This window comes from Delphinapterus leucas, chromosome 11 (genome assembly GCF_059928025.1).
Source record: "Delphinapterus leucas isolate spDelLeu-1000000601 "Yukka" chromosome 11, BTC_Dleu_Yukka2, whole genome shotgun sequence".
Classification (NCBI taxonomy): domain Eukaryota; kingdom Metazoa; phylum Chordata; class Mammalia; order Artiodactyla; family Monodontidae; genus Delphinapterus; species Delphinapterus leucas.
Genome location: NC_143139.1, coordinates 6,422,148 through 6,447,108, shown reverse-complemented (window position 1 = coordinate 6,447,108; position 24,961 = coordinate 6,422,148). Strand labels below are relative to the sequence as shown.

The following is a 24,961-nucleotide window of genomic DNA, read 5'->3' as shown; positions in this document are numbered from 1 at the left end:
GGATGTGGCCCGTGAACCAGGACACCAAAGTCCCCTATTCCTTGCCTCTTTCTTTGGGTGGCCCCTTAATCCCTCAAGGAGAGGTGCGGAGGGACCACTCCCCTTCCCTGCTGCCAGGCTTAGCCTTCCCATTTGCAGACAGGCTGAGAGTGGCCGGCAGCGGGAGTCCTGGATCTCCCTGGCCTGCGTCCTCCCCAGGTGACAGTCCACTCCCTGTGGCCCCGCCCGGCTGCTGGGTGGGCTGGCGGGGAAGGGGGTGAGGCCGGCACCTGATCTCTCCCGGAAATGGAGAAACAGAGGACTCATCCTACTGAGGGCGCCGATAGGCATCTGCCCCACCCCTCCCCAACTCTCCCGGAGTTCTCTCCAGCTCAGATACTTATCGCTCTTCGGGGGAAAAAAAAAAAAAAATCAAGACAAGCTAGTCTTTCAGGTAGTTTCGAGGGAGCTCGGACTTTCTCACGCCGGCTCAGAATCTCTGAGAGCATGGGGCCTGAAGGTTCCCCCTCGGGGGTGGAGGAGGGATCCCGACGCTCATTCAGGGACGGGGCCCGGGACGCTGACACCCGCGACCTGCGCGCCCCTTGCTCTCCGGCGTAAAGGTGCCAACAGACCTTCACTGAACTCCTCCGGCGCCACCTTAGTCCCTTGGAGGGTCCGCATCCTCCCCTCCCTGCGGCCTCGGCCACTCGGGGGGACCACACCCGGGTCACGAGCTGCACTGCCCGCCACAGTCCCCTTCGGGCAGGGCCTTGAGTCCCCAGCAGAGGGGGTGCTCCGTTTCTCCCTCCTGCACTCGGAGGGGATCGGGGTGGGAGCAAACACCCCCCCACACACACACCCCCGGCTCACTAGGGCCCCGCGCCCCCTGCCCGCCCCGCTTCGGGCCAGCCCCGGACCAACGTGCCCTCCCAGCCCGTCTCAGCCCCGGCCGAGGAGCCAGCTGGCGGCCGCAGTGCCCTCTCCTCCCGCCAGGAGTCTTCCCCTGCGCAGGCGATGCCGGTGACCGGCAACCCCGACCGCGGACCGGGTGCCCGGGGTGGACAGGTGGCCCCGGAGAGGAGCGCGCGGCAGTCGCGCTCACTCACCCAGAAAATGAAGTTAAATCCGAACAGCAGATATTTGATGCACTTGGTGCCTCCTTTGACCGGCATGGTGCGCGCTAGACTGGCCTGGGCCGGACTGGTGTGGGGCGGGGGCGCTTGAGGCCGGGACGGGCGGGACCAGGCTTCGGACCGAGGTGCTGGCGGCTGTGGGTTGGCCTCAGGGCTGCACTTTTAAAAAGTGCCACTCCTCGGGCGCGCGCCGCCGCGGTGCGCATGTGCCGGGCCCCGCCCCTGACCCCGCCCCCGCCCTCGCCCCCGCCCCTGACCCCGCCCCTGCCCTCGCCCCCGCCCCCGCCCCACCTGCCCCGCCCCGCCCCGCCCAGGTCCGGTGGCCGCAGCCCCTCCCGCCTCTGGCTCGGCCCTTCCCACCGAGTCGGCCGGCCTTGACTTCCCGCCGTCCTCCCCGTTTCCTCCCAGCAGTCCTGGGGTCTGTCCAGTCAGTCATCTTCGGCTGCTTTCGTCCCGGAGTAAGTGGAGGCCTCGCCCTTCCGGTTGTCCCCTGGTTTCCGTCCTTCTCGAGCCCTCTGCTTTGGGAGACCCCTTCCCCGGTGGTCGGGGCCGAGGTCCCTTAACCCAAGGCCGGCTGCCCGCAGAATGAGGGCTCTTCTTGCTTTGGCCTCGATTTAAAGAGAAGCTGCCTGGCCTTATGTCTCCCTGGGGCGGCTCCTTGCAAACCTTCACTCGTGAAGCACACTGTTACTCGGCACATCATGCGGAGCAGGAGGAATTAGAAGCTCGCCGTCCAGGTGGGAAGATCGGTCGGAAGCTTATGAGAGTAATTCTCAGATACCATCACTGAATAGTAATATGTCTGAGGGCCGGGCAGTCCGGGAGTGCTTCCTGGACTTGAGGTTCAGATGGCCCAGAGGAGAAGACAAAGCCTGTAGCCTGGCTTCTGTTCTTGCCTCTACTCCCCATCACCCGCACTCTTGCCCTTTGACTCTGCCCACTGCTACCTCTTTGAAGCTCCAGTGCCAGAGTGCTTAGGGTGTTTCTCCCCCGCTCAGAAATGTCCCGCAAATGATAAATGTTGGCGAGGATGTGGAGAAAAGGGAACCCTCCTCCACTGTTGGGGGGAATGTAAGTTGGTGCAGCCACTATGGAAAGCAGTATGGAGGTTCCTTAAAAAAATTAAAAAGAGAACTACCCAGCAATTCCACTCCTGGGTATTTATCCAAAGAAAATGAAAGCACTACTTGAAAATATATTTGCACCCCTGTGTTCATTGCAGCATTATTTACAGTAGCCAAGATATGGAAACAGCATAAGTGTCCATCAATAGATGAAGGGATAAAGAAGATGTGTATATACACAATGGAATATTACTCAGCCATAAAAAAGAATGAAATCTTGCCACTTGCAGCAACATGGATGGACCTAGAGGGTATTATGTGGGGTGAAATAAATCAGAGAGAGAAAGCCAGATACTGTATGATTTCACTTACATGTGGAATCTAAAAAACAAACAAATATAACTAAACAGAAACAGAGTCATAGACACAGAGAACAAACAGGTGGTTGCCACAGGGAAGGGGGGTAGGGGTAGGAGAGAATTACGCGAGGGAGATTTAAGAGGTACAAACTTTCACTTACGGAATAAATGAGTCATGGGAATTAAATGTACAGTGTGGGGAATATAGTCCATAATTATGTAATATCTTCGTATGGTGACAGATGGTAACTAGCTTATCATGGTGATCATTTTGAAATGTATAGAAATATCGAATCACTGTGTTATGTATCATGAACTAACACAGTGTTGTAGGTCAATTTATACTTCAAAAACAAGCAAACAAACTCAGAAAAAGAGATCAGATTTGTGGTTACCAGAGGTGGGGAGGGGAGGGGAAGGGGAATTGGATGAAGGTAGTCAAAAGGGACAAACTTCCCGTTTTAAGGTAAATAACTAACACTGCTGCAAGTTATAAAGGAAAATTGTTAAGAGAATAAATCCTGAGCTCTCATCACAAGGAGAAAATATAAATATTTTTCTATTTCTTTAATGTATGTGTATGAGATGTGGGTATTCACTAAACCCACCGTGGTAATCATTTCATGATGTATGTGAGTCAAATCACTATGTCGAACACCTTAAATTTATAGAGTGCTGCAGGTCAATTCTATCTCAGTAAAACTGGAAGAGAAAGATTCTTTCTGCAGCTCCCCACATTCAATGAGATAAGTTAAAATTCCTCATCTTGCATCTGTAGGGGACACTCTGCCCTCCCCAGCACCCCAGGTCTGCACCTGGCATGTGGTGTGTGCCCTCTGGCTGGCCTGCCTTCCCATCTTCACTTGTAGAAATTCTATGGCCCCTTAAACATTCCTTTCCTGTTTCTCACCAGAGGATGAGGAGATTCCCCCTACTTTTGAAATCCCAAAACCCTTTCGTATTTTTTTCAAAATGAAGTTTCCTTTGGTGTTTTTTTTTTTTAAATTACAAAAACAAAACCTGCTCAATTACCGAAACATCAGAAAATACCAATAAGCAAAAAAAAACGTAACTCAAAATAACACCAGAAACAGCCTGCGTTACCACTTTAAAGTACATATTTTGCTCTGTTTACGATCGTTGTTAGATCTGTCTCATTGATGCATTCATTCGAAAACACCTTTCAGTATCCTGTTATGTCCTTAGGGCAGCAGGGGGATGAGCGTGTTACAGGAGGTCAAGGAGAGAGGCTTAAAGGCCAGGGGGGCTTAAAGGAGGGGCCTTTGACCCAAATTGGAAAGCATGCTGCAGAACCCCAGGAAAAGTGGTTGCAATCATGGGAGAATCAGGCAAAGCTGGGGCTGGGGCCGTCTGGGGTCTAGGCTGGAGCTCACAGTTGGGGGAGGCGTGTAGGGAGGTGAAGGTGGGGATGTAACTAGAGGTGCCTCATGGTCCTGGACTCTGCAAGCGGGGGTGAGGGGTCACCGAAGTGTTTATAAGCAGGGAACCTGTGCTTTGGGTAGTTGGGTGGCTGGTGGCAGGGGGCGGTTGGGGGTTGAGGGGAGGAGCAGGCAGGAGGATCCTTGAGGACAAGGACCATTGCCTCTATCTCCAGGCCTTGGCTCAGAGCTTTGGGGGGTTAGACTGAAAGGTGAGGTGTATCAGGGCACCTGCAATTGGGGAGCGGGGCAGCAGGAGACGAAGGTGAGCTGGGGACCCGTGGAGGTACGTTAGGAGGCTGTGGAGTAGTTCAGGTGAGAGACCAAGGGGTGGGGCAACGGGGTGGAGGCTGGAGAGAGGGGGGCAAACCAGGAGAGGGGGTAGCGAGGGCAAGATCAGAGTCAGGCCAGCTGGAGCCGAGGAGAATTTCATTCATTTCTTCTTCCAGTGTTTCTGGAGAGCCTGCTCTGTGTCCTATACATACCCGATGCTAAGACGACATGCCCTCTATCTCACCTGGAAGAATCTCAGTGCAGGCCAGACCAGTATAAGCCCCTGGGGTCTTTGCTTGTGGTATAACCGAGCAGGACCCTATGGGGCCTTCCTGGGACAGGCCTCCCCCATATCCTCTGCTTTAGCTCATCTCTTAAGTACCTAGGGTAATGGTATTTGATGCACATTTCCTGAGTTGTTTTACAGATGCTAAAACCCTCCACCAAAGGGAAGATGTTAACTACTTGATGACCTGAACACATAGCCCCAGGCCTCCTGGAGCCTAAGGATTGATCAGGTTAACCCCTGTGACACCGCCCTGTTACCTCACCATCAGCCAATTAGAGAACTGTGCACGAGCTGATCACAGACCCTGCGACCCTAGTCCCTTGCCTGGCTTTAAAAAAGCTTTGCTGAAACCCTTCGAAATCCTTCCTGGAGCTTGGGGTTTTTTTAGGGCGTGAGCCACCCGTCTCCTTGTATGGCCCTGCCCTGATAAACCTTTCTCTGCTCCAAACTCCGACGTTTTGGTATGTTTGGCCTCACTGTGCGTCAGGCACACGAACTCGTGCTAACAGGGGGAGATGTTGCCTAGGAAACAGCAGGGGCTGGGGCGTGTACCCAGGTCTGCCTGAGCTGGGAGAGGCTTCCAGCGAGGGGGACACCGCAGCTGACTTTGGAAGGTGGGCCAGCAGACAAGGCTGGGGAGGGAACTCCAGGCAGAGGGAACCATGTGGAAAGGCACAGGCACAAAACCACAGGCAGCTGCTGGGGAAACCACCATAGTGGGTGAGACAGGGAAGGAAGGAGGACTGGGAAGGAGCAGCCGCGGAAGCAAAGTTCCCTAAATGTGGCCAATAGTGGCCACGGGAAGAGGAGTTTTGATACTCTTTCCCAAGTCACTGCCCCTGACCCACCGTGGCCAAGGATGGTTGGGGTCCAGCAGGGTGTGGGGTGCTGAGGCCGGAAACCAGACAAGGTCTCATGGTGCTGTCCTCAGCCAGAGTCCACCTGCCTTGGGAGAACAGGTCTAAGGAGAGAAAGGATTTTATCTTTTTTATATTCTCCTCTCCTCTCCCCGCCCCACCTCCTCATTCACATGCCCAGATGGGAGGAGTTGAGCAAACATTTAAGCTTATAAAAGAAACTCCTTCTAAGGGTAATTGTGAGCACTGACTGAGGTCATCCACCTGCCACTGGAGTGCCCAGGGAATGTTGGCTACTGTTACTATTACTGTTTACCCTCAAGAAACCACTGGCGGGAGAGGGCTATGGTGAAACATCAAATTACGTACAATCAAGGAGTCCTGAGAATGTGAGTGAGGAGATCTGAATTCTGTTCTTGATCCCACCCTTTGGTTTATTCTGGACAAGCCACCTCCTCTGTCTGGGCCTGTACAGTGACATTTTGAATTAGGAGATATCAGGTCCCCTCTGTTTTGTGGTGCCCTGAGCCTCCGCCCCAAAGTGTGTTTGTTAGAGGCCTTTAGTCCTACAGGCAACCAAGAAAGGGAGCAACGGAAAAAATATGGTTCTGCTTTAACTGGAAGGGGAAAATCTGGGTAAGCCCCTGAGTCAGAGATCACATGAAGGCAGTGAGGCCTTCCAGGCTGTGTGGTGATGGAGTGGGAGAACTTTTCCTCCCTTCCCTCAGGGCATCCTGTTTCTGGAAAAACCCCTGCTCTGGCTGAGGGTTCACTCTGGCTCTTGTGCCCCACCTGGTGGTAAGATTTGAACACAGGGCTAGGGAGCTGAGGACTGGCCACACCCGTCTTCCTGGGCCCGGTCTTGCTTCCCGCTATGGGAGGCGGCTGGAGAACCCACTCTCGTGGGCCACTGAGGCCTCCCAGCTGCCACACTGGTGGCCATTTCTCCTTGCCATGACCCTGCTGAACAGCCCTTCTTTCTGGACACCTCTCCCTTGCTGTCCCTGGGGTTGTACCACCCACCTTGGCTCACTCCCTTCCCTTCTAGAAACGTCTTTGCTGCGCCTCTTACGAAGCTCAAATGTCACTACCCTGTGAAGCCTTGCACACTCGGTCTTTTCCTCCACGGATTACCTTGTTTGGATCTCTCCTGCGCGACTCATTGGGCTTCATCGTAATCTCTCCTGCGCACACGTTTTGGAGGCGAGCTCCTCTAAATACACGTGCATTTGGTTAGTTTCTGTGTTCTCCAAGCATCCAGTCCCTTGCTGGCCCATAGGAGCCCTCTGCAAACTTGTGAAAAAACTGCCAGGGAGTGGGTCTCCCTCAGGCATGGCTCCTCTGTCCTCTGCTCCCCTCTTTCCCTGGATGTGCATCCCCCCTTGTTCCTCCCACCATTTTTCTTTTGCGCTTAAATTCATCATGATATCTGAGGGCCTGTAGAGCATTTCCCTAACCCTAATGTCCCCGCAAATATGCCCACATCCTAACCCCCCAAATCTGTGAAGATACTACCTTCCGTGGCAAAAGGGATTTTGCACGTGTGATTACGTTACGATCTTGAGATGGGGAGGCTATCGTGGCATGTACTCATGGGCCCAGTGTAATCCCACGAGTCCTTAGAAGAAGAGGCAGGCGCGTCAGAGCCAGAGAGGGAGACGTGGAGGCGGAGGCCGAGATGGGAAGGACGCAGGGCCGCAGCCAAGGAATGCAGGCAGCTCCAGAGGCGGCAAGGAAGCAGATTCTCCCCTCGAGCTGCCAGAGGGAGCAAATGTCATCCTGCCGACTCATTTTGGGCTTCTGACCTGCAGAATTGTAAAGTCACGTGTGCTGATTTTAAGCCACTAAATTTGTGGTAGTTTGTCACAGCGTCAATAGAATACGAATAGACACCTCAAAATAAACACCAAGATCAGACTTCATAATCTCCGAGGGGCTCCCTACACAAGAAGCCGCCTGCCCTTCTCCTTGCCCACACCCTCCGGTCAGCCCCGAACCCTCCTCTCACCTGGGATTCCTCTGCTCCTGCTGGTCCCACACCTGCTCACTGAATGTGCTTCCTGCTTCCTTGTACTGTTCCCGTCACCGGTAGGAGGTGCCACCGAGGCTGTCCAACTTAAAAATGAAGAAGCAAGCCCAAGGCAGGAGAGACTGATTTATTTTGTTTCTTATTTTTTTCTCTGTTCAAATGACAGGGTATTATTGGATTGTGGGTGTCTTTAAAAAATTTTTTATCTTTTCCAAGGAAGTTTATTTATTTATTTATTAATTGAAATCTAGTTGATTTACAGTGTTGTGTTAGTTTCCCAGGTAGGTTATCACAAAATGTTGAGTAGAGTTCCCTGTGCTCTACAGTAGATCCTTGTTGGTTATCCGTTTTTTTTTTTTTTTTTTAAACATCTTTATTGGGATATAAATGCTTTACAATGGTGTGTTAGTTTCTGCTTTATAACAAAGTGAATCAGTTATACATATACATATGTTCCCATATGTCTTCCCTCTTGCGTCTCCCTCCCTCCCGGTTATCTGTTTTATATATAGTAGTACGTATATGTTAATCCCAACCTCCTGGTTTATCCCTCCCCACCCAAGAGAGAGGGATTTAGAGAAAAGACCAGACCTCAGGGCTTCTGAGTCCGGCTCCGTGTTGATGGCTCAGCTTTCTCTCCACCTGCTCCACCCAAGATGGGGCCGTGTCCTCGAAGCCCTTCCTCAGTCCAAACAACTGTCCCATCCTCCTACCCGCGTTCCTGTCATTCACTCATCCAGTCTGCACACATCACTGGACCGACTGCCTTGCCATGTCACTGGGCTTGGGCTTCCTTGGGCCGCCCTACCCCCACCATAACTTCTTTTCAGTGTGTTGAACACACGCGTAGTCCTTGTGGAGACCACCCACGCAGAGTATGGAGTTTATGAAGATTTCATGGAGAACTGGATGAGGGGTGACAGCTTGCATGCCAGAGAACACCATTCTCAAAATGCTTTTTGGATCTTTCTTCAAACTTCTATTCTGTGCAGCCACGCCTGCCTGGTCTCCTGCACCCCTGCCCAGCCCCTGCCAGCCTCTGGCCCTCGCCCTCCGCTTCATGGGGAGCAACGTAGCTCTCACTCGGCATTTCCAGTCTGCATCCTCCACTTCCCACTACCCCAGCTCAGCAAAACAAATCATATTTCTCAGGATCTGTCCACTTCAGGAGATTGGGTGGGCGGTGACGAAGAGTTGTAAGTAACTAATATTTTTTTTATTAATTAATTTATTTTTGGCTGCGTTGGGTCTTCATTTCTGTGCGAGGGCTTTCTCTAGTTGCGGCGAGCGGGGGCCACTCTTCATCGCGGTGCGCGGGCCTCTCACTATCGCGGCCTCTCTTGTTGCGGAGCACAGGCTCCAGACGCGCAGGCTCAGTAGTTGTGGCTCACGGGCCCAGTTGCTCCGCGGCATGTGGGATCTTCCCAGACCAGGGCTTGAACCCGTGTCCCCTGCATTGGCAAGCAGATTCTCAACCACTGCGCCACCAGGGAAGCCCCAGTAACTAATATTTAATATCGTCTTTTTGTTGTAACTCCTAAAGCTTTGCTTCGCGCATTTTTCCTGCTCGAAAACCTCTTGGGCTCCACTTACTGCTAAATTGTTTGCCATCACACTTATCACCTTCTAACAGAGGAAAGAATTTTCTTAGTATGTGTATTGTTTATAATCTGCCTCCTTCCGCCGGAATGTAAGCTCCTCCAGAGCAGGGACTGTGACTGTCTTGTTCTCAGAAGTATCCCGAGGGCCTTGAACAGTACCCGACACACAGCAGGTGCACAGTAAATATTTTCTGAATGTATGAAAGGCTCATGTCCTAATTCTAAGCTCATCATAAAGGCCCTCTGCTCTCTTGTCATAACCTATAGTATTTACAATTCTGTTCCCTCTCTTGGGACACCGCATGCACACCCACACCTATGGCTGGGTTCCCACCGCCTCTTCCCTCTGCCCCAGTCCCTGGCCCATCCTTTTCTCTTCTCCCCCATAAGCAGCCCCCATCTTTGAGGCCAGCTTGGCCCCTGCGTTTCCCGAATCCTCGATCATCCCAGTTTGTGCTGGCCCACCCTCTCAGCGCTCCTGTAGCAGTTTCTTTCTGAGTCACCCACTAGACTCTGATCAGACGTTGTCCTGGATGGTAATTTCATGTGTGTGTTTTTTTTTTTGGCTGAGCCGCAAGGCATGCGAATCTTAGTTCCCTGACCAGGGATCGAACCTGTGCCCCCTGCAGTGGAAGCACGGAGTCCTAACCACTCAACTGCTAGGGAACTCCCAGTAATTTCATGTTTCATGCATCTTTTAAAAAAAATGTCCCCCAATAGATGATCAGCTCCTGTAGTACCCACAGTAGGAACTCTGCAGACACTAGGTGAAAAAATAAGCCCAAAGAACGAACACTTGGATGGGCACAACTGCTATGTGTAAACCCGTTTAATCCTCAAACGGCCCTCTGAGGTTGAGAGTCTTACTATGTCCATTTCACACATGGGGAAATGGAGGCCACATGAATTCACTTGCTGGGAAGCAGCGGAGCCGGGATTTGAGCCCAGATGATCTGGCTCCAGGACCCGGGTGCTGAACTACCTCTGCATGGCGTAAATGGCTGTGTTAACATGGGTGTTCTCTCTGTCTTTCTTGTCCTTTGGTTGTGGAGGTGGGTGAAGGGACTGCAGGTGACACCCGAGGGGTTGTGCCATCTTGAAGGTGCCCCCAGCAAGCTGAGCATCTGAGTCTTAGGGGCCGAAGACAGGTGGAGTGTTTGCGTCTTGGTCCTGCCTTTGCTGGAGACTGTCCTTCTGAGGCTCCCTTTTCACAGCTGCGGAGCTGGGAGGGTGACTGCTTTTCCTCCACCACGGGGAATGGGGATGGCTGCTGACCTCTGTTCTGGGTGATGGTTCTAGATTCCCGGGGGGTGGGGGGATTAGAGGCTGGACACAGGGCACCTCCTAGATGAGCTCTGTGTGTGTGTGTGTGTGTGTGTGTGTGTGTGTGTGTAGCAGACCTGGGATCTTTGTGTGTGTGTGTTCAGGCACATATGCGCAGGTGAAATATAGTTAAGATGAACATGAAGGTAAGAAACTGTGGCTGGTGTCCCCCTGGGGCCTGTGGGAAGGGTTCAGAAAGAGGGGACATCACCGTGGAGTACTGCCTGCAGAGAGATGGAGTCTGGACCCCGTGGTGGGGCACAGGAGGCCCCGGTAAGCCAGCCTCTGCTGATGCCCATCACCCGTTCCCCCCTTCTGGCAACTTATATGCTTTAGCCATTTTGTACTGCTCTTTTTGTCTTTTTTCCTTCTCTCTCTTTCCTACTAACTCTTTTATTTTGGAATAATTTTAGGTTTACAGAAAAGTTGCAAAGATAGTACAGCTTCCCCCCCAATGTCAACATCTGAAAAAAAACGTGGTTTATTTGTCAAAACTAAGTACAGTACTATTAACTAAACTGCAGATGTTATTCAGATTTCACCTGTTTTTCCACTAATGTCCTCTTCCTGTCCCAGAGTCCAATCAAGATCCCACATTGATTTAGCACTTTGAATTCGTTTTAATTCTCTGAACGCCCTGGGCTCATTCCCGCCTCTCTTCCTTTGACTCTGTCATTCTCTTCGTCTACAGTAAATTTCCTGTTCCCAGCAAACTCCTATTCATCCTGCAGCAACCCCTCTTTCAGTCAGGGATAATATGGGGAGTGGTGGTAGGAGTGGGGCTTTGGGATCTGGCTGTTAGCAATATTAAGTGGGGAGAATTTCCACTGCTCCTTCCGTACTCAGGGTCTCTTTGACTCTCATTTGTTTTTTTTTGGATAAATTTATTTATTTATTTTTGGCTGTGTTGGACCTTCATTGCTGCGCACAGGCTTTCTCTAGTTGCCGCGCGTGGGGCTACTCTTCGTTGCGGTGCATGGGCTTCTCATTGCGGTGGCTTCTCTTGTTGCAGAGCGCAGGCTCTAGGCACGCGGGCTTCCATAATTGTAGCGCATGGGCTCAGTAGTTGTGGCTCGTGGGCTCTAGAGCACAGGCTCAGTAGTTGTGGCACACGGGCTTAGTTGCTCTGCGGCATGTGGGATCTTCCCGGACCAGGGCTCGAACCTGTGTCCCCTGCCTTGGCAGGCGGATTGTTAACCGCTGCGCCACCAGGGAGGTCCCGCTCTCATTTGGTTTTTATGTAACCTTCTTTATGCAGATCCAAGCACATGCTGGTGCGTGCTATTGCTCACTCCCCGCTCCCCCAGCCATGGCTACTCGAGGTGCTGCGTCTGCAGGTGACCTTCACAGGACCCTGCAGACGGCTGAAGGCAGAGCTGGCACAGAGCTCAGGTCTCTCACGTCTGGGAGTTTCAGCGGCTCCTCTGTCCTTCGTGATTATCCGCCTCTATGTTCTTCCGCTGTCCGGTCTGGGGGCGCTTTGGTGTAACACTAGGCTCGGTTTGGTGGGTAGTGGGTTTCCTGTGGTTTCTCGGCAGGCTGCACATTTAGATAAGGTTGCATCATCCTTTTATTGATTTATTTATAAAGCCCCCTTTGGGGACTTTCCTCAGGATGCTGCAGCCTAGGCTGTCGCTGGTGTCCCGGCAACCCTTCCACCTACCTCTGCCAAGCAGACCAGGAAACCCCCCAGAATGTTGGACCCCTGGGCTCCCTGACTCCACCCACCTCCGGGGGCTTCGGCGGGGGCCCCCTCCCCCACCCCCTCCTCTCTGCTCCTGAGTCCCCTGCTTGGGATGGTCTTCTTCACCCCCATCCTTTAACTCTCCACGCAGCATGAGATTTGTATTGTCTCCTGTATTTAACTTCTGTGTAGATCATTCATTTACATGATTGAGAAATAAAGATATAAAAGTGTAGAGAGGGAAGAGTGTATCTCCTGGAAATTGTTATAGGTTGAGAGAAATTTAGGACTCACCTCAACCCAGTACAGCATGAGGGCCTTGTCTGGGTCCTGATCCAAATGAACCAATTATTTAAAAAAAAAAAAAAAGTTTGTAGGCAATTAGGGAAATTTAAATATAAACTAAGTATTAGATGATAGTAAGAAACTATTTTTAAGTTTATTAGGTGTGATGATGGAGTTGTGGTATACTTCTGAAAACCCCCTGTCTCTTAGAGCTACATACTGAAGTTTTTAAAGCTAGAGTGATACGATGTGTGGGATTTGCTGTACATTTTCAGTCCTTTCCCAAAAGGTGGGGAGATAAATGAAACTAGAAGGCAAAACGGTGGTAACTGTTGATGCTGGGTCACGGGTAGAAGGATTCACTAGACTATTTTTTCTCTAGTTTTGTGTGTGTTTGAACACTTCTGTAATGACACAAAATATCACCATCCAGCCTTGTCCCCCATCAGCCTGGTTCTCCTCCAATAACCAATGCTGGTTTTATGTATCCTTTATGCAAATACTAATACATATACTTACTCACTCCTCCCTCCCTCCCCTTTTAAGTACCTTGCTACTGGTGCATTTGCTTTTCCCCCACTTTATTATAAGTGCTAGGCAGAATAGTGGCCCCTGAAATGTCCACACCCTAATCCCTGGAGCCTGTGAATGTGTTGCTTTACATGGTAAAAGGGACTTTGAGATGGGGAGGTGATCCTGAATTATCCACGTGGACCCAGTCTAGTCATGGGGATCTTTAAAATCAGAGTCTTCGCTGGCTGTGGTCAGGGGAAGGTGTGAGTAAAGGTCAGAGAGACATGGCAAAGCCGGCTTTGAAGCCGAAGGAAGGGGCCACATACTGAGGGCTGAGTATGGCCTCCTGAAGCTGGAAAAGGCAAAGAAATGAATTCTCCGCTGGAGCCTCCAGAAGGGAAGGCGGTCCTGCTGGCACCTTGATTTTAGCTCGCACTTCTGACCTACACAAATGTTATATAAACGTGTGTTTAGGTTTGTGCTAATTTGTTAAGCAGCAATAGGAAACAATTACATTCTATCTTGGAGCTATTTCTGTGTCAGGGCAGAGATGGCAGAAGCACCAGCCTGGAGTCTGACAGATCCGGGCTTGAGTCCCAGCTCTGCCACGTTCGCTGTGCAATTTTGGGCGAGTTACATCCCTTCTCTGGGCCTGTCTCCTTGTCTGTAAAAAGGCGATAAAAGCACCTGTCTCACAGGGGTGCTCTGAGGGTTAAATCCTACAATGCATCCAAAACATTCAGCACAGTGTCTGGCACATAGTAAATGCTCAAAAAAAAAAAAAAAAGACAGCTGTGAATAACACTATTAACACTATAATTATTAGTACAAGGCACTTTCCCTGGGTTCTCCAGGCCCCACTGTCCTGTCTTTTGACTCCTTATAAACCTGGGAGGCGGCCCGTAAATTAGCCCTTGTTTCTGCAGCAAACACCCTCTCTTGCCTGGGTCTGGCATGCTTGCTTCCCTTTGTGTGGGAGCCCTATTTCCCTAGAAGGTACTCAGCAGCCTGAGGGCCGGGCTTTGTTCCGACCGCTTGGTGCTGGATATTAGGGTTGCAAACTGCTTGAATGATTGATCCATTAGCAGGCAGCTTCCAGAGATGGTTCTCTTCTTCCCAGACTCAAGGTTCCCTCCTTCCCACACCAAGGACAGGTCAAGGGCAATGTCAGACCCAGGCAGGCCAGGCTCCCATGCTGCTTCCACATGGCACAGACCCTGAGAGTGATGGGAACCTCCTGGATCCCTCTCACGGTCCCCAGCAGCCAGCTTTTGCACGAGCTTGCCGCTTCCTGAGGCCAGCAACTTACTGTCGGGTAGTTCTGGTTATTACAAAGGTTTCCTTCCCACCTGTGACCCCTGTCCTTGTTCTGCCCTCTGGGGCCACCTGGAAAGGGTCTGCTTCCCTTTCTGCCTTTTAGATGAGTGACAGGTGGCAGAAGGAGTGCAGGCTTGGGAGGCAGAGCCTTGGGATCCAGTCTCAGCTCTGCCACTGACATGCTGGGTGGCCTTGGGATTATGTGAGTCTGTGAGTCTTTTTTGAACCCTGTTTTCTTCCTTCCTCCCTCCCTTCCTTCCTTCCTTCCTTCCTGCCTTCCTTCCTTCCTTCCTTCCTTCCTTCCTTCCTTCCTTCCTTCCTCTCTCCCTCCCTCCCTCCCATCCTTCCTTCCTTCCTTCCTTCTTCCTCCATCCCTCCCTCCCATCCTTCCTTCCTTCCTTCCTTTCTTCCTCCCTCTCCCTCCCTCCCTCCCTCCCATCCTTCCTTCCTTCCTTCCTTTCCTTTTTTCTTCCTTCCTTCCTTCCTTTCTTCCTCTCTCCCTCCCTCCCTCCCTCCCTCCCTCCCTTCCTTCCTCCCATCCTTCCTTCCTTCCTTCCTGCCTGCCTGCCTTCCTTCCTTCCTTCCTTCCTTTCTTCCTCTCTCCCTCCCTCCCTCCCTCCCTCCCTTCCTTCCTTCCTCCCTTCCTTCCTTCCCTCCCTCCCTGCAGTGGCAGCACGGAGTCTTAACCCCTGGACCACCAGAGAAGTCCAGAATCCTGTTTTCATAATCTGTCAAAACGGAGCGAAATACCCACCTTTCAGGATCATTGTGGGACCCTGTGGAAAACACCCCCGTCTAGTGAACACCCAGTAAGTGCTGTGTCCCTTCCCTCCACTCCAGGCCACTCCTGGGCTCCTTAACTGCTCCCTGGGGAGGAGGTTTGGAGGCGGCCCCACCCCTCTCTGCTACTCTGGCAGGGATGGGCCAGCCTCCAGGGTTGGCCAGCAGTAACGCCTGGAGTCTTTCTTCTGCTGCAGGACAGCCTCTGCCTCAGTCCTTCCCTGCCCGACTTCTGCCTTCTCTGGGCTTCGGCTTCCCAGCTGGGAAGAGGAGAGGTCTCCTGTTTGGGGGGAGCATCATCCTATCTCACTGCTGAGACGGAGGCCCGGCCAACCCCTCCCTCGCCTCTTCTCTGGCCTCACTGTGCCTGGGGGCACGGAAACTCCCCTCTCCTCTGCCACAATCCCACAGATGCTAACGCTCCCGCTGGGCATAGAAACACGCCTTATTTTTAGTTCTGGCCCTGGTCCATCACACTGTACCCCTCCCTGCGTGAACTTGTCCAGATCTGCTTAGAACCACGGGAATGCTCTCGGTCAGTACATTTACATGGGCTCCGCTCATATTTCTCTCTCTAGTGGCCCCGGTTGCTTGTATGCAATCTATTTCTGCCACAGACACTCTCCAGTGTGCCTCCCAACTCCTTCCCCATCTCCTGTACCCGCCCCCTGCCCCTCCCTCCAGAAGAGAGGAACAGTCCCAGGAAAACCCCAGAGCTGGAAGGGACAAAGGAAGACAGCAGTGTGTTGATGCACGCCCCGCCCCATGCACGCGTGCACACACTGTGTTCTGCTTTCCATGGCACGGGGTTGGCCGTGGCTGGATCAGCTCAGTTCTCTGAGGCAAAGTGGTTAACCGAGGTATTACGACACTTTCCCCCTCAATTTAAATTTATGACGAACAAACAAACAAGCACCCGCTCTGGGGACAAGGAGTCAAAAGCCGGCCCTGACGCAGAGCAGCAGGCTTCTAAGCTGAGGCAGGCGGCGTCTCCCAGGGCCCACAGAGAACACTCCCACGTTCCAAGAACCTTTAGCAGGAATCCCACTGTCAGCGTAGCCCCTGCTGGGGATTGCTCCACTTCTGATTCTAGGCGGGAAGCTCCTTGCGGACATGGGACATTTTGTTCTCAACTTTTAAAATCTCCAGCTCCTCAGGGTTAAACCCCAATTCCTCAGGGCCTGTGATATGATGCCCACACCTTAACGGTGCATCTGGTCCCCACTCACCCTCCCCCAACACGCACACCCTGGACACTAGGATGTTTCTTTTTAAAATATATATATTTATTTATTTATTTTTGGCTGCATTGGGTCTTCGTTGCTGTGCGCGGGCTTTCTCTGGTTGCGGTGAGCGGGGGCTACTCTTTGTTGCAGTGCACGGGCTTCTCATTGCGGTGGCTTCACTTGTTGCAGAGCACTGGCTGTAGGCGCGCGGGCTTCAGTAGTTGCAGCTTGCGGGCTTTATTAATTGTGGCTTGCGGGCTCTAGAGCGCAGGCTCAGTAGTTGTGGCCCACGGGCTCAGTTGCTCCGCGGCATGTGGGATCTTCCTGGACCAGGGCTCAAACCCATGTGGCCTGCATTGGCAGATGGGTTCTTTTTTTTTAGAGTTCTTTCATATATATTTTAAATATACATGTGCAATACATTAAAATATATAGAGATGTGTGAATATATATTTATATATATATATATATATATATATCTCACAGAGGGCATACATATGCACGCTCACATGTCTGTGCACATACCCCAACAGGACCCATCTATACGTAAACCAGATGCAGTCCATATCAGGCCAACTCGGACACAAATGAGAGCCCTGACTTAGCAGATTGCAGACTGCAACTGCATTGGAGTAACCGTTCAGTTTCTTCTACCAAGTGTAAGGCCATTTAGAAATACACTGATAAGACCTCCTTTGGGTGTGTGGCAGAGCCCAGGGCCCCTCTGGCAGTGCACAGTTTGCCTGAGTAAGGACTGCAGGATTGAGATGTGAAGGAGCTATCAGGGAGGAGGGACTTGTGTTGTTTTGGGTCCTGAAACTAATAAGCAAACATCCGTAGAATGACTTTAGCTCCAGGAACAATGCACTAGTGTCAGAATCCTTACTGATCTCAGCTTTAAGCAAATTTCAGGCAGAAGCGAAGAGAAGTGTGTGTTGCTGCCACTCGTCACCATCCAGCTTGACCCAGAGAACCGGGCACAGCTTTTAGGGGTGGATAAGTTCAAAGGTCAATCAGGCAGACTTGTAAGATAAAAAGAAGTTACTTAAAATGGAAGGACTTGAAAGCAACATAAGAGGGGACAGGCACTGGTCTGGGTTTATAAATGTTCCAAGAAGCCAAACCTTGTCTATGGCACCATTTGCAGCAATATTATTAATAATCATCATGACATATTTATATACACAAAAATAGAGCAAAGCAATTCTAGAAGAGGAGGTGAAAGTGAAGGTGAGGGTCTCTGTGCAGCCCAAATGTCAGCACACTTCAGGAAGCTTCAGAACCAACAAAGACTGAGAGGCACGTATTCCTGCAGTATATAGCCAGCAAGGGGACATGCATGTTCCCTTCTTCTTCCCCCTGTGTATGACTGTACATTTCCCCACCTTTCCCCCCTGTAATACATATCCATGCACACTTTAAAAGAGTGACAGGTGGATTCTTAACCACCGTGCCACCAGGGAAGTCCCTAGGGTGTTGCTTGAAACTGGTGGGCACACTGCCCCTCCGACCTGGCCTCCTGCTGTTCCTTCAGCTGGATCCCTCTCCCCCAGGATCCTTCCCTCTTTGGGCCTTGCTCCAAAGGACCCTTATCAGAGATGGCTCCTTGGCTGGATGTATGGCACAGCCCTGCCCACTCCATGCATCCCTGTCGTCTCCCCTGCTTTGCTCCCTCTGTTGACTTTGTCACCAGCTGACATGGTATATGTTGATTTTTCAGGTCTTTGTCTCCATCCACTTGAATGTGAACTTCACGGGGGCCGTGGCTAGTCCTTACGTTTGCCGCTGTATCTCCAGGGCCTAGATGGTGTCCATGGTGGGTGCTGATACTTATTTGTTGAAAGGGAAGCGAGGGCTCAGTATGTGTGGATGGATGAGTGACTTGTAGTGGAAGCCTCTCAGGACAGCTGGGCCCCTGGATAAGGGACCATCCAGGGAGGGAGAGCTGGGCCCGTGTGGCATCCCCCTACCCAAGAGGGCTGAGTGGCCACCTGCTAGCAAAGGCAGGACACACAGAGAGGGGAGGGCTGGTGTGTGTGGGCTCCCCAGAAGGCTGTGTCAGGCGTGGCCAGAGACGAGGGGTCCCTGGTCGGCAGCCAGCCCTTGCAGCCCTTCCCTTCCTGTCCAGTGAGTCAGCCAGGCCCGGAAATGTGCTAGGGAAGTGGCCCTCTCAGGAGTGCAGCAGGGCTAAGGGTCAACAAAACAAGAACCTGCTAAACTGCCCCCCCACTCTGCCCATCAGAAGGAAGCAACCCGCTCACATCTCCATCGCAGACTGCTGGCCCCCAGAAAGTGAGAGAATGCATCCCCGGTGTTTCGGCCCCCAGCCTGTGGTCCTCTGTGATGCCCCCGAGGAATCGAATGCAAAGCCTCTCCTGCCCGCTGAGGCTTGTCTCCTGGTCCCTTGATTTCTGGAGTTCAGGCTGGAAGGGGAGGGGGAGCTGCCTGTTCGGACCCTTCTGCTTCTGGCTTTCTTCAGTTGTTGTCTTGTTTCCCCCTCCCCTTCTCCCCTTCTTGAGGGTCTCATCACACAGATTGTTTCCGGTTCAGTATCTGTCGCCCCCTCTAGACCGCAGGTCCTTTGTGTTCATTCGCTGCTGTGTCCTCAGTGTGTGACACCCTGTTTGTAAATGAACGACTATGTGAATGAAGGAGGAAGGAAGGAATTTTGTCCCCTTGGGCTGGTCAGAGAGGCTTTGACAAATGTAGGTGCTTAATAAGCAGGGGCAGCAGGGTACCCCTCGTGATCACGCCAGCTGGTCTGGACCTCTCCCGTGTGGGGCTGTGCTCTGGAGAAAGTCCTGCTGAGGCAGCCCAGGAAGCCCTGGGGCTCTGGGGACAGGGTAGAGGGCCTGGTGGATAACACTTTTTCCTCAGGTCCACACAACTCACACCTATAGCACTTTCCAGCAATAGAAAGGCCAAGGAGAAAGGCTTCCCGTATTATGTAAGGCAGAGCCTGAAACTGGATTGGGAGAGGAAAGTGCGGGGGCTACTGGGGTACATGCCCCTCTTTCTCTTTACTCCTGCCTGTGTGCTTCTCTGTTGTGAGACCAGAAAAAGGCAGGGGGGATGAGAAGGACACAGAAGTCTTCTCCTCATCTTTTATTCACATATTCAGTGAATATTTATGGGCCGACTATGTGCCTGACAGTGCAATTGAGCCCAGGACGGAGAGCTGAGTAGACTCAATCCCCAGCCCCAGGGAGCTCACAGCTGGACAGGGAGACAGACAGGTAAACGGTCCCAGGACAAGGCCATAGTTGCTCTGGTGGGCTCTGTGTAGGGATGCTGTGGGGACAGAGGAGATACTCTGAGTGTGGGACTTGGTGCAGTCTGCATGGAGGAGGTGCCATCAGAAAAAGGCCTTGAAGGATGAATAGGAGTTCGACATGTAAAGAAAGGGAGGGGGTGGGGAAGGGAGAGAGTACATTACAAGCAGAGGGAGTAGCAGCTGGCAAGGCGGGGAGTTGGGGACGGGCTCTGTCGGTCTGGGGTAAGGGGCTTGGGCGTCAGGGTGGTGAGAGAGGGGACCGGGGTCGGAGGGAGAAAGTTGGCCAGAGCACCTGCTACTCCAGGCTGAGAACTTGGGCTTGCTCCCAAGAGTGGCGGGCGGGGGTGAATCTAGGCCTCACCCTGGTGTGCTGGTTATTTTCTGTTTGCCTCCCTCTGCCAACCCTCTCTAACCTGCTCTGACCTTGTACACTGCTTCACCCGGCCTCCTGGACCATCTGTTTGGAGGGCAGGAGGAGACCGAAGTTGGGGTATTTATCGTCCGGTATCTCAAATTTCCTTTAAGACTCTCTCCCTCCCCACCCTCTCTCTGCCCTTTTGCTTTGGGTGTGGTTGATCCAGCTCTGTAATTCAGCCTCATTGGCCAAAGCCACGATGGATCACCAAAGCCACAGTGATGAGTTTGGGGAGGGATTTGGGCTCCACCCAGGGCCAGTGAGACTTCAGCTGCGGTTTCTGCCGGAGAGGTAGGGGTTCCTCCCTGATGAGCTTGAACCTGGATGTACAAACCCTGGAACCACGGTCTCCATTTGTCATCACATGTGGCCTGAGGAAGACAGCTGCTGAGAAATGGAGAGAATTCAGGTCTTTGAGGTCCCAGGCAGGCTGCACTGAAAGGCAGCCCAGCCTGACCCCTGGACCTTTCAGTTAAGTGAGCTCCTATTTCCTATTTTGTTTTCGTCGCCCCCCCTTTTTTTTTTTGTCACTTGCAGCTGAGAGAGTCCTACATGAAGCAATGGTCATCAAATTTTGCCTTACATTCTTGTTCTTTTGGAGATGGTGCCTCAGGTAGAAAGTACCATGGGATTCAGTCAGAACATCACAGTTCTCCACTTAGGCTTCCCCTTCCATCTCGAGCCCGCGTTTGTAAAACAGCACTAACTACACCTGCCTGCTCTGAAGGAAAAGTGAGAAAAGGAAAGGCAGACTCTAGGGCGGTTTTCAAGCTTTAGTTATTGTTGTTAGAGTTTACGTTCCTTGAGGGCAGAAACTGAGGTGGTGTTTTTGTTTGTTTTGTCCGTCCCACAGAGACTGCCACAGTCCTCAAAGAAACTGGATGTTCTGCGTGCATATACTCCCCATACGGTAGATGAAGACCAGGAGATCACAGAGATGAAGCGTCAAGCCCAGGCAGGCGAGGACTCAGGAACCTGTGTGCCGACTCAGCTGAGGGCAGCAGTGAAGCCTCTTTGCTCTGAGGTGAGGAAGAGGCACCAGAGGAGGATTCTGGCCCCAGGACCAGCTCTGTCACTGACCTGATGGGTGACTTGAGGTCACTTCAGCCCGCGGGCCTCAGTTTCCACATCATTCAAATGGGGCCGAGCCTCACCTGCAGGGATCAGCGGGTTCTATGTTGAAGAGCACACGTGGCGCCCCCAGCGCCCTTGCTGCTTGCTGTGTGGAGCCGCGGAGCCACAGGGTGGCCTGGGGAGTGAGAAAGCTGGGGGGCTGGAGGGCCCTCTGCCCCTCCATCCACCTGGGTTCTTTGATTCCTGGGGTGTGAGGGTTTTTGTTTGTTTTTTTTTGATGTGGACCGTTTTTAAAGTCGTTATTGAATTTGTTACAATATTGCTTCTGTTTTATGTTTTGGTTTTTTTGGCCGTGAGGCATGGGATATTAGCTCCCCGACCAGGGATCAAGCCCACACCCTCTGCACTGGAAGGCAAAGTCTTAACCACTGGACCGCCAGGGAAGTCCCAGGGTGTGAGGTTTTGCAGACAGGCCTGTTCTCCCCAGGACGGGGCAGGAAGCTGAGACACTGAGGGGTTAGAGATTGCTCAAGGCCGTGCGGCAGCGTCAGGACTCACGCCTCAGCTGGCCCAGCACAGGCCTCTGCCCACCTGTCTGGACAGCAGGTGCCCCCCAGGGCTGCCCACGGACAGCTGTGCTCTATAAGTTCCGAGGGGTGGGCTCAGGGCCCTGCTGGCCTGGCCACTCTGAGGTGGCCTTGCTGCGGCCTGGCTGGTGAGGGCGCTGGAGGCCCAGGTTCCCTGCGGTTTCCTCGGGGTGGTGGTGCAGCCAGCAGCCCTGCAAGAGGTGGGGACTCCGAGGGGAGGTGCAGTTGCTGTCTGTTTTGCTGGGCCTGGGCCCTGAGTGGCTCTTCCGGCCATTGTGCTCTGGGTCATGAACAGAGACCAGGATGCCTCTGTAGCCTTTGTAATGGACGCAACACCCTGTACTTCCCGGCATGGCAAGGAGGCCCTTGAGTGTGGTCACTTACGGGAGGCCTCCCAGACCTGCCTTCCTCCCCTTGCCCTGGACTCCATCCTCCTCCAGAGGACATGACCCTCTTCGTGGTGGAGGCCTCTCGCCACTCAGCTCTCCCCATGATGGGCAGCCGTGCGCCCAGATGTCCTTGGGTCCTGGCCACACAACAGATCAACAGCACAGTGAAAATTTTTTGACTTAAGGGCTTTACACACTAATCTTGTGAACAGTTCCACGAAATTGTCGCTGTAGTTACCACTCCTTCCCGTTAAAATGAAGGAACCTGAGGCTTAGAGGGGTCCAGTAACCCCCCCAGGACACAGCAGCAGTGTTCGTATCTGCCCGCCATTCTGCCCTCTAGTTAAGCCTAGTACTTTGTGTTTTAGAGGTGGGTAAGGATGAAACAGAGCCACTCATTCATAATTCATTTTTTTAAATAATAAACTTTTAATTTTAGAACAATTTTAGATTCACAGAATTACTGTACAGACGTAGTACAGAGAATTCCCGTACACCCAACGCCCAGTTTCCCCTATTATTGACATCTAACATTGATGTGGTACACACGTCACTATTAATGAACCAATATCAATACCTTATTATTAAATGAGGTCCACAGTTTATTCAGAATTCTTTATTTTTCCCCTAATGTTCCTTTTCCATTACAGGATCCCATCCTGGATCCCACATTACCTTTAGTCATCCTGTCTCCTTGGGCTTCTCTTGGCTGTGACAGTGTTTCAGACTTGCCTTGTTTTTGATGGCCTTGACAATTGGGAGGAATTTTGAAGAATGTTCCTTAATTGGGATTTGTCTGATGTTTTTCTCATGATTGGGCTGGGGTTATGGGTTTTGGGGAGGAAGATCACAGAGGTCAAGTCCCATGTTCATTACATGTCAAGGGTATGTTCTATCACTATGACCTATGATGTTGGTGTTGACCTTGATCACCTGGCCGAGGCGGTGTTTGTAGCTGTGAAGTTCCTCTTCCTTTCCAGTACTTACAGTACTTGAGTTATGCTTTGGGCACTAGGAGGAGAAGCAGCTGGTGACTCTCCTGGGACTAGGGAGAGGGAGAGAGGGCAGAGCAGGGTGATGGCAGGTCTCGTGGAACAGAAAGGGAATTTGCACCTAGCCAGGAGGAGAAGCGGATGGCCTTCCAGGCAGGCTTGATGCAAGAGAAGAGAGACTAGGTCCAGGATGCGGGCGAGAGCAGCCACTCAGCCAGGCTCAGCTGTAGGAGGGCGTCTAGGAATTCCCTGGAGAGCCGGGCGAGAGGAGCTTCAGCCCTGGACTCCTGTCTCATTTTCGTGGACTTCATCTCCCAACAAAGTGAGCTGCAATCATCACAGAGACACGCCCACGGAACTGAAAGAAGTCGCTGCTGTTCGTCTGTAAACTGCCCCCTATCTCCCCACTAGACCGCTTTGCCTGAGAGTTCAGGATACGTGAATGTTTGTTATAAATCCTGAAATTATTCTGCGGATCAGCACCGTTAGATTGCATTATCCTTTGGGGTCGAAAGTGTAAACTTTGCAAGTAAATGTTTAAAATAGACCACAAGTTCCATAACCCTGCTTGGGGCATTTCTTCATTTTATAAAATATATGTACTGGTAATCTCAAAAGATGGAAGTGGCCTGGGCCTTCTTATGTGACCTCAGAGAGACCCTGCATCCTTCAACTTCAGGAGACTGGTGAGGGAAGGGGACTGGGGGGCCAGCTGGACCACGGCAGAGCTGGACTCAGTGGTCAAGTCCTGTGTTTACGTTTGTCTGTCTGCTCAGAGTGTGAGCTAAACGGGTGACACAGAATTTGGATAGTGGATCTGAGAGGCTCTGGTCACAATTTTTTTTTTTTTTTGGCTGCGCCATGTGGCTTGTAGGATCTTAGTTCCGCGACCAGGGATTGAACCTGCGCCACGGTAGCGACAGCGCGGAGCCCTAACAATTGGGCCGCCAGGGAATTCCCGAGATGCTTTGGTTTGAAGTGGCATCTGTGATTTTCAGTGCAGCTCCTAGCATCTGTCACTGTGCCTGGCGTCACACAGAGAGGAATACCTGTGGATGTCTGGGGGTCTAGGAGGTGCGTGTTAAATGCAAATACCCCTAGGATAGGAAATGACTTTAGTTGTTGGCAACTAACACAGCAGCGGAGGGCAATCAGCTTCTTGAGAAGAGCAAGGTCCTGTGAGAGTGGGACCCAGGACAGAAGTGTGGAGAAGTGCGGAGGGCAGGGGTTCGAGAGCAGGGGTAGGGGAGGCACGGCGGGGGGTGGTGGTGGAAGGAAGGCGCCAAGCGCCTTCACAGGTCTGTGGGAAGTGGCCCTGGTGACATCCTGTTTATAGCCGAGTGACCTCAGATGAGTCACCCCCGTGATTCAGTTTCCCCACTTCTCTGTGACGTGGGGAAGGTCAGCTGGTCAGGAGGGGACTCTTTTCCTCATCTTCCCATCACACACTTGGTGCCACCACCGCGGCCGCCATCGGCTAGCAGAATGCGCCACGTGCAGGAGCGCAGGGGGCTCTGGGCTGAGGGCTTGGCATCCATTACACCTGACTTCACTCTCACAACCCTGGGACACGGGTGCTGTTCCCGCCTTGGCTTTACAGATGGGGAAACTGAGCCTTCCAGAAATTGAATATCACACCCAATGTCACGCGCCAGGGATGCGTGGGTGAAGGGCCGCCACAGCTGGGTCAATCCTGGTCAGGGGTGCGCACACTTTTTCTACAAAAAGTAACTATTTTAGGCTTTGTGGGTGACATAGAGTCTTCTGTCCTCCTCCTTCCTGTCTCTCTTTCTTCATCCGTTTAAAAACATACAAACCAGGGCTTCCCTGGTGGCGCAGTGGTTGAGAGTCCGCCTGCCGATGTGGGGGACACGGGTTCATGCCCCGGTCTGGGAAGATCCCACATGCCGCGGAGCGGCTGGGCCCGTGAGCCGTGGCCGCTGAGCCTGCGCGTCCGGAGCCTGTGCTCTGCAACGGGAGAGGCCACAACAGTGAGAGGCCCGCGTACCGCAAAAAACAAAACAAAACATACAAACCATTTTCAGCTAGTGAGCTGTACACAGACAGGCCGCTGGC

The 24,961-nt window shown here is 52.3% G+C and overlaps 1 protein-coding gene and 1 long non-coding RNA gene across 5 annotated transcripts in view; one reads left to right on the top strand and one right to left on the bottom strand.

Moving 5' to 3' along the window:
• CD9 (CD9 molecule) overlaps positions 1-1,293 on the bottom strand; it is a 35,844-nt gene extending 34,551 nt beyond the window's left edge. Inside the window, exon 1 of one of the 2 annotated variants that reach the window (XM_089920175.1) lies at positions 1,089-1,293. In XM_089920175.1, coding sequence (XP_089776301.1) covers positions 1,089-1,154 — 66 coding nt within the window. In that variant the 5' untranslated portion in view covers positions 1,155-1,293. The remainder of the gene's footprint in view (positions 1-1,088) is intronic. The other variant, XM_022577364.3, reaches the window with a different exon arrangement.
• Positions 1,227-23,502, top strand: LOC111176652 (uncharacterized). Of its 3 annotated transcripts, none has more exons than XR_016394854.1 (5): positions 1,227-1,573; positions 14,816-14,957; positions 17,875-17,970; positions 18,397-20,319; positions 20,697-23,502. It is a non-coding gene; the product is annotated as an uncharacterized LOC111176652 (long non-coding RNA). The 3 variants fall into 3 exon arrangements; XR_016394853.1 differs by having other exon boundaries at positions 1,227-1,852; XR_002645102.2 differs by lacking the exon at positions 18,397-20,319 and having other exon boundaries at positions 1,432-1,852.
• The last annotated feature ends 1,459 nt before the right edge of the window (positions 23,503-24,961 follow it).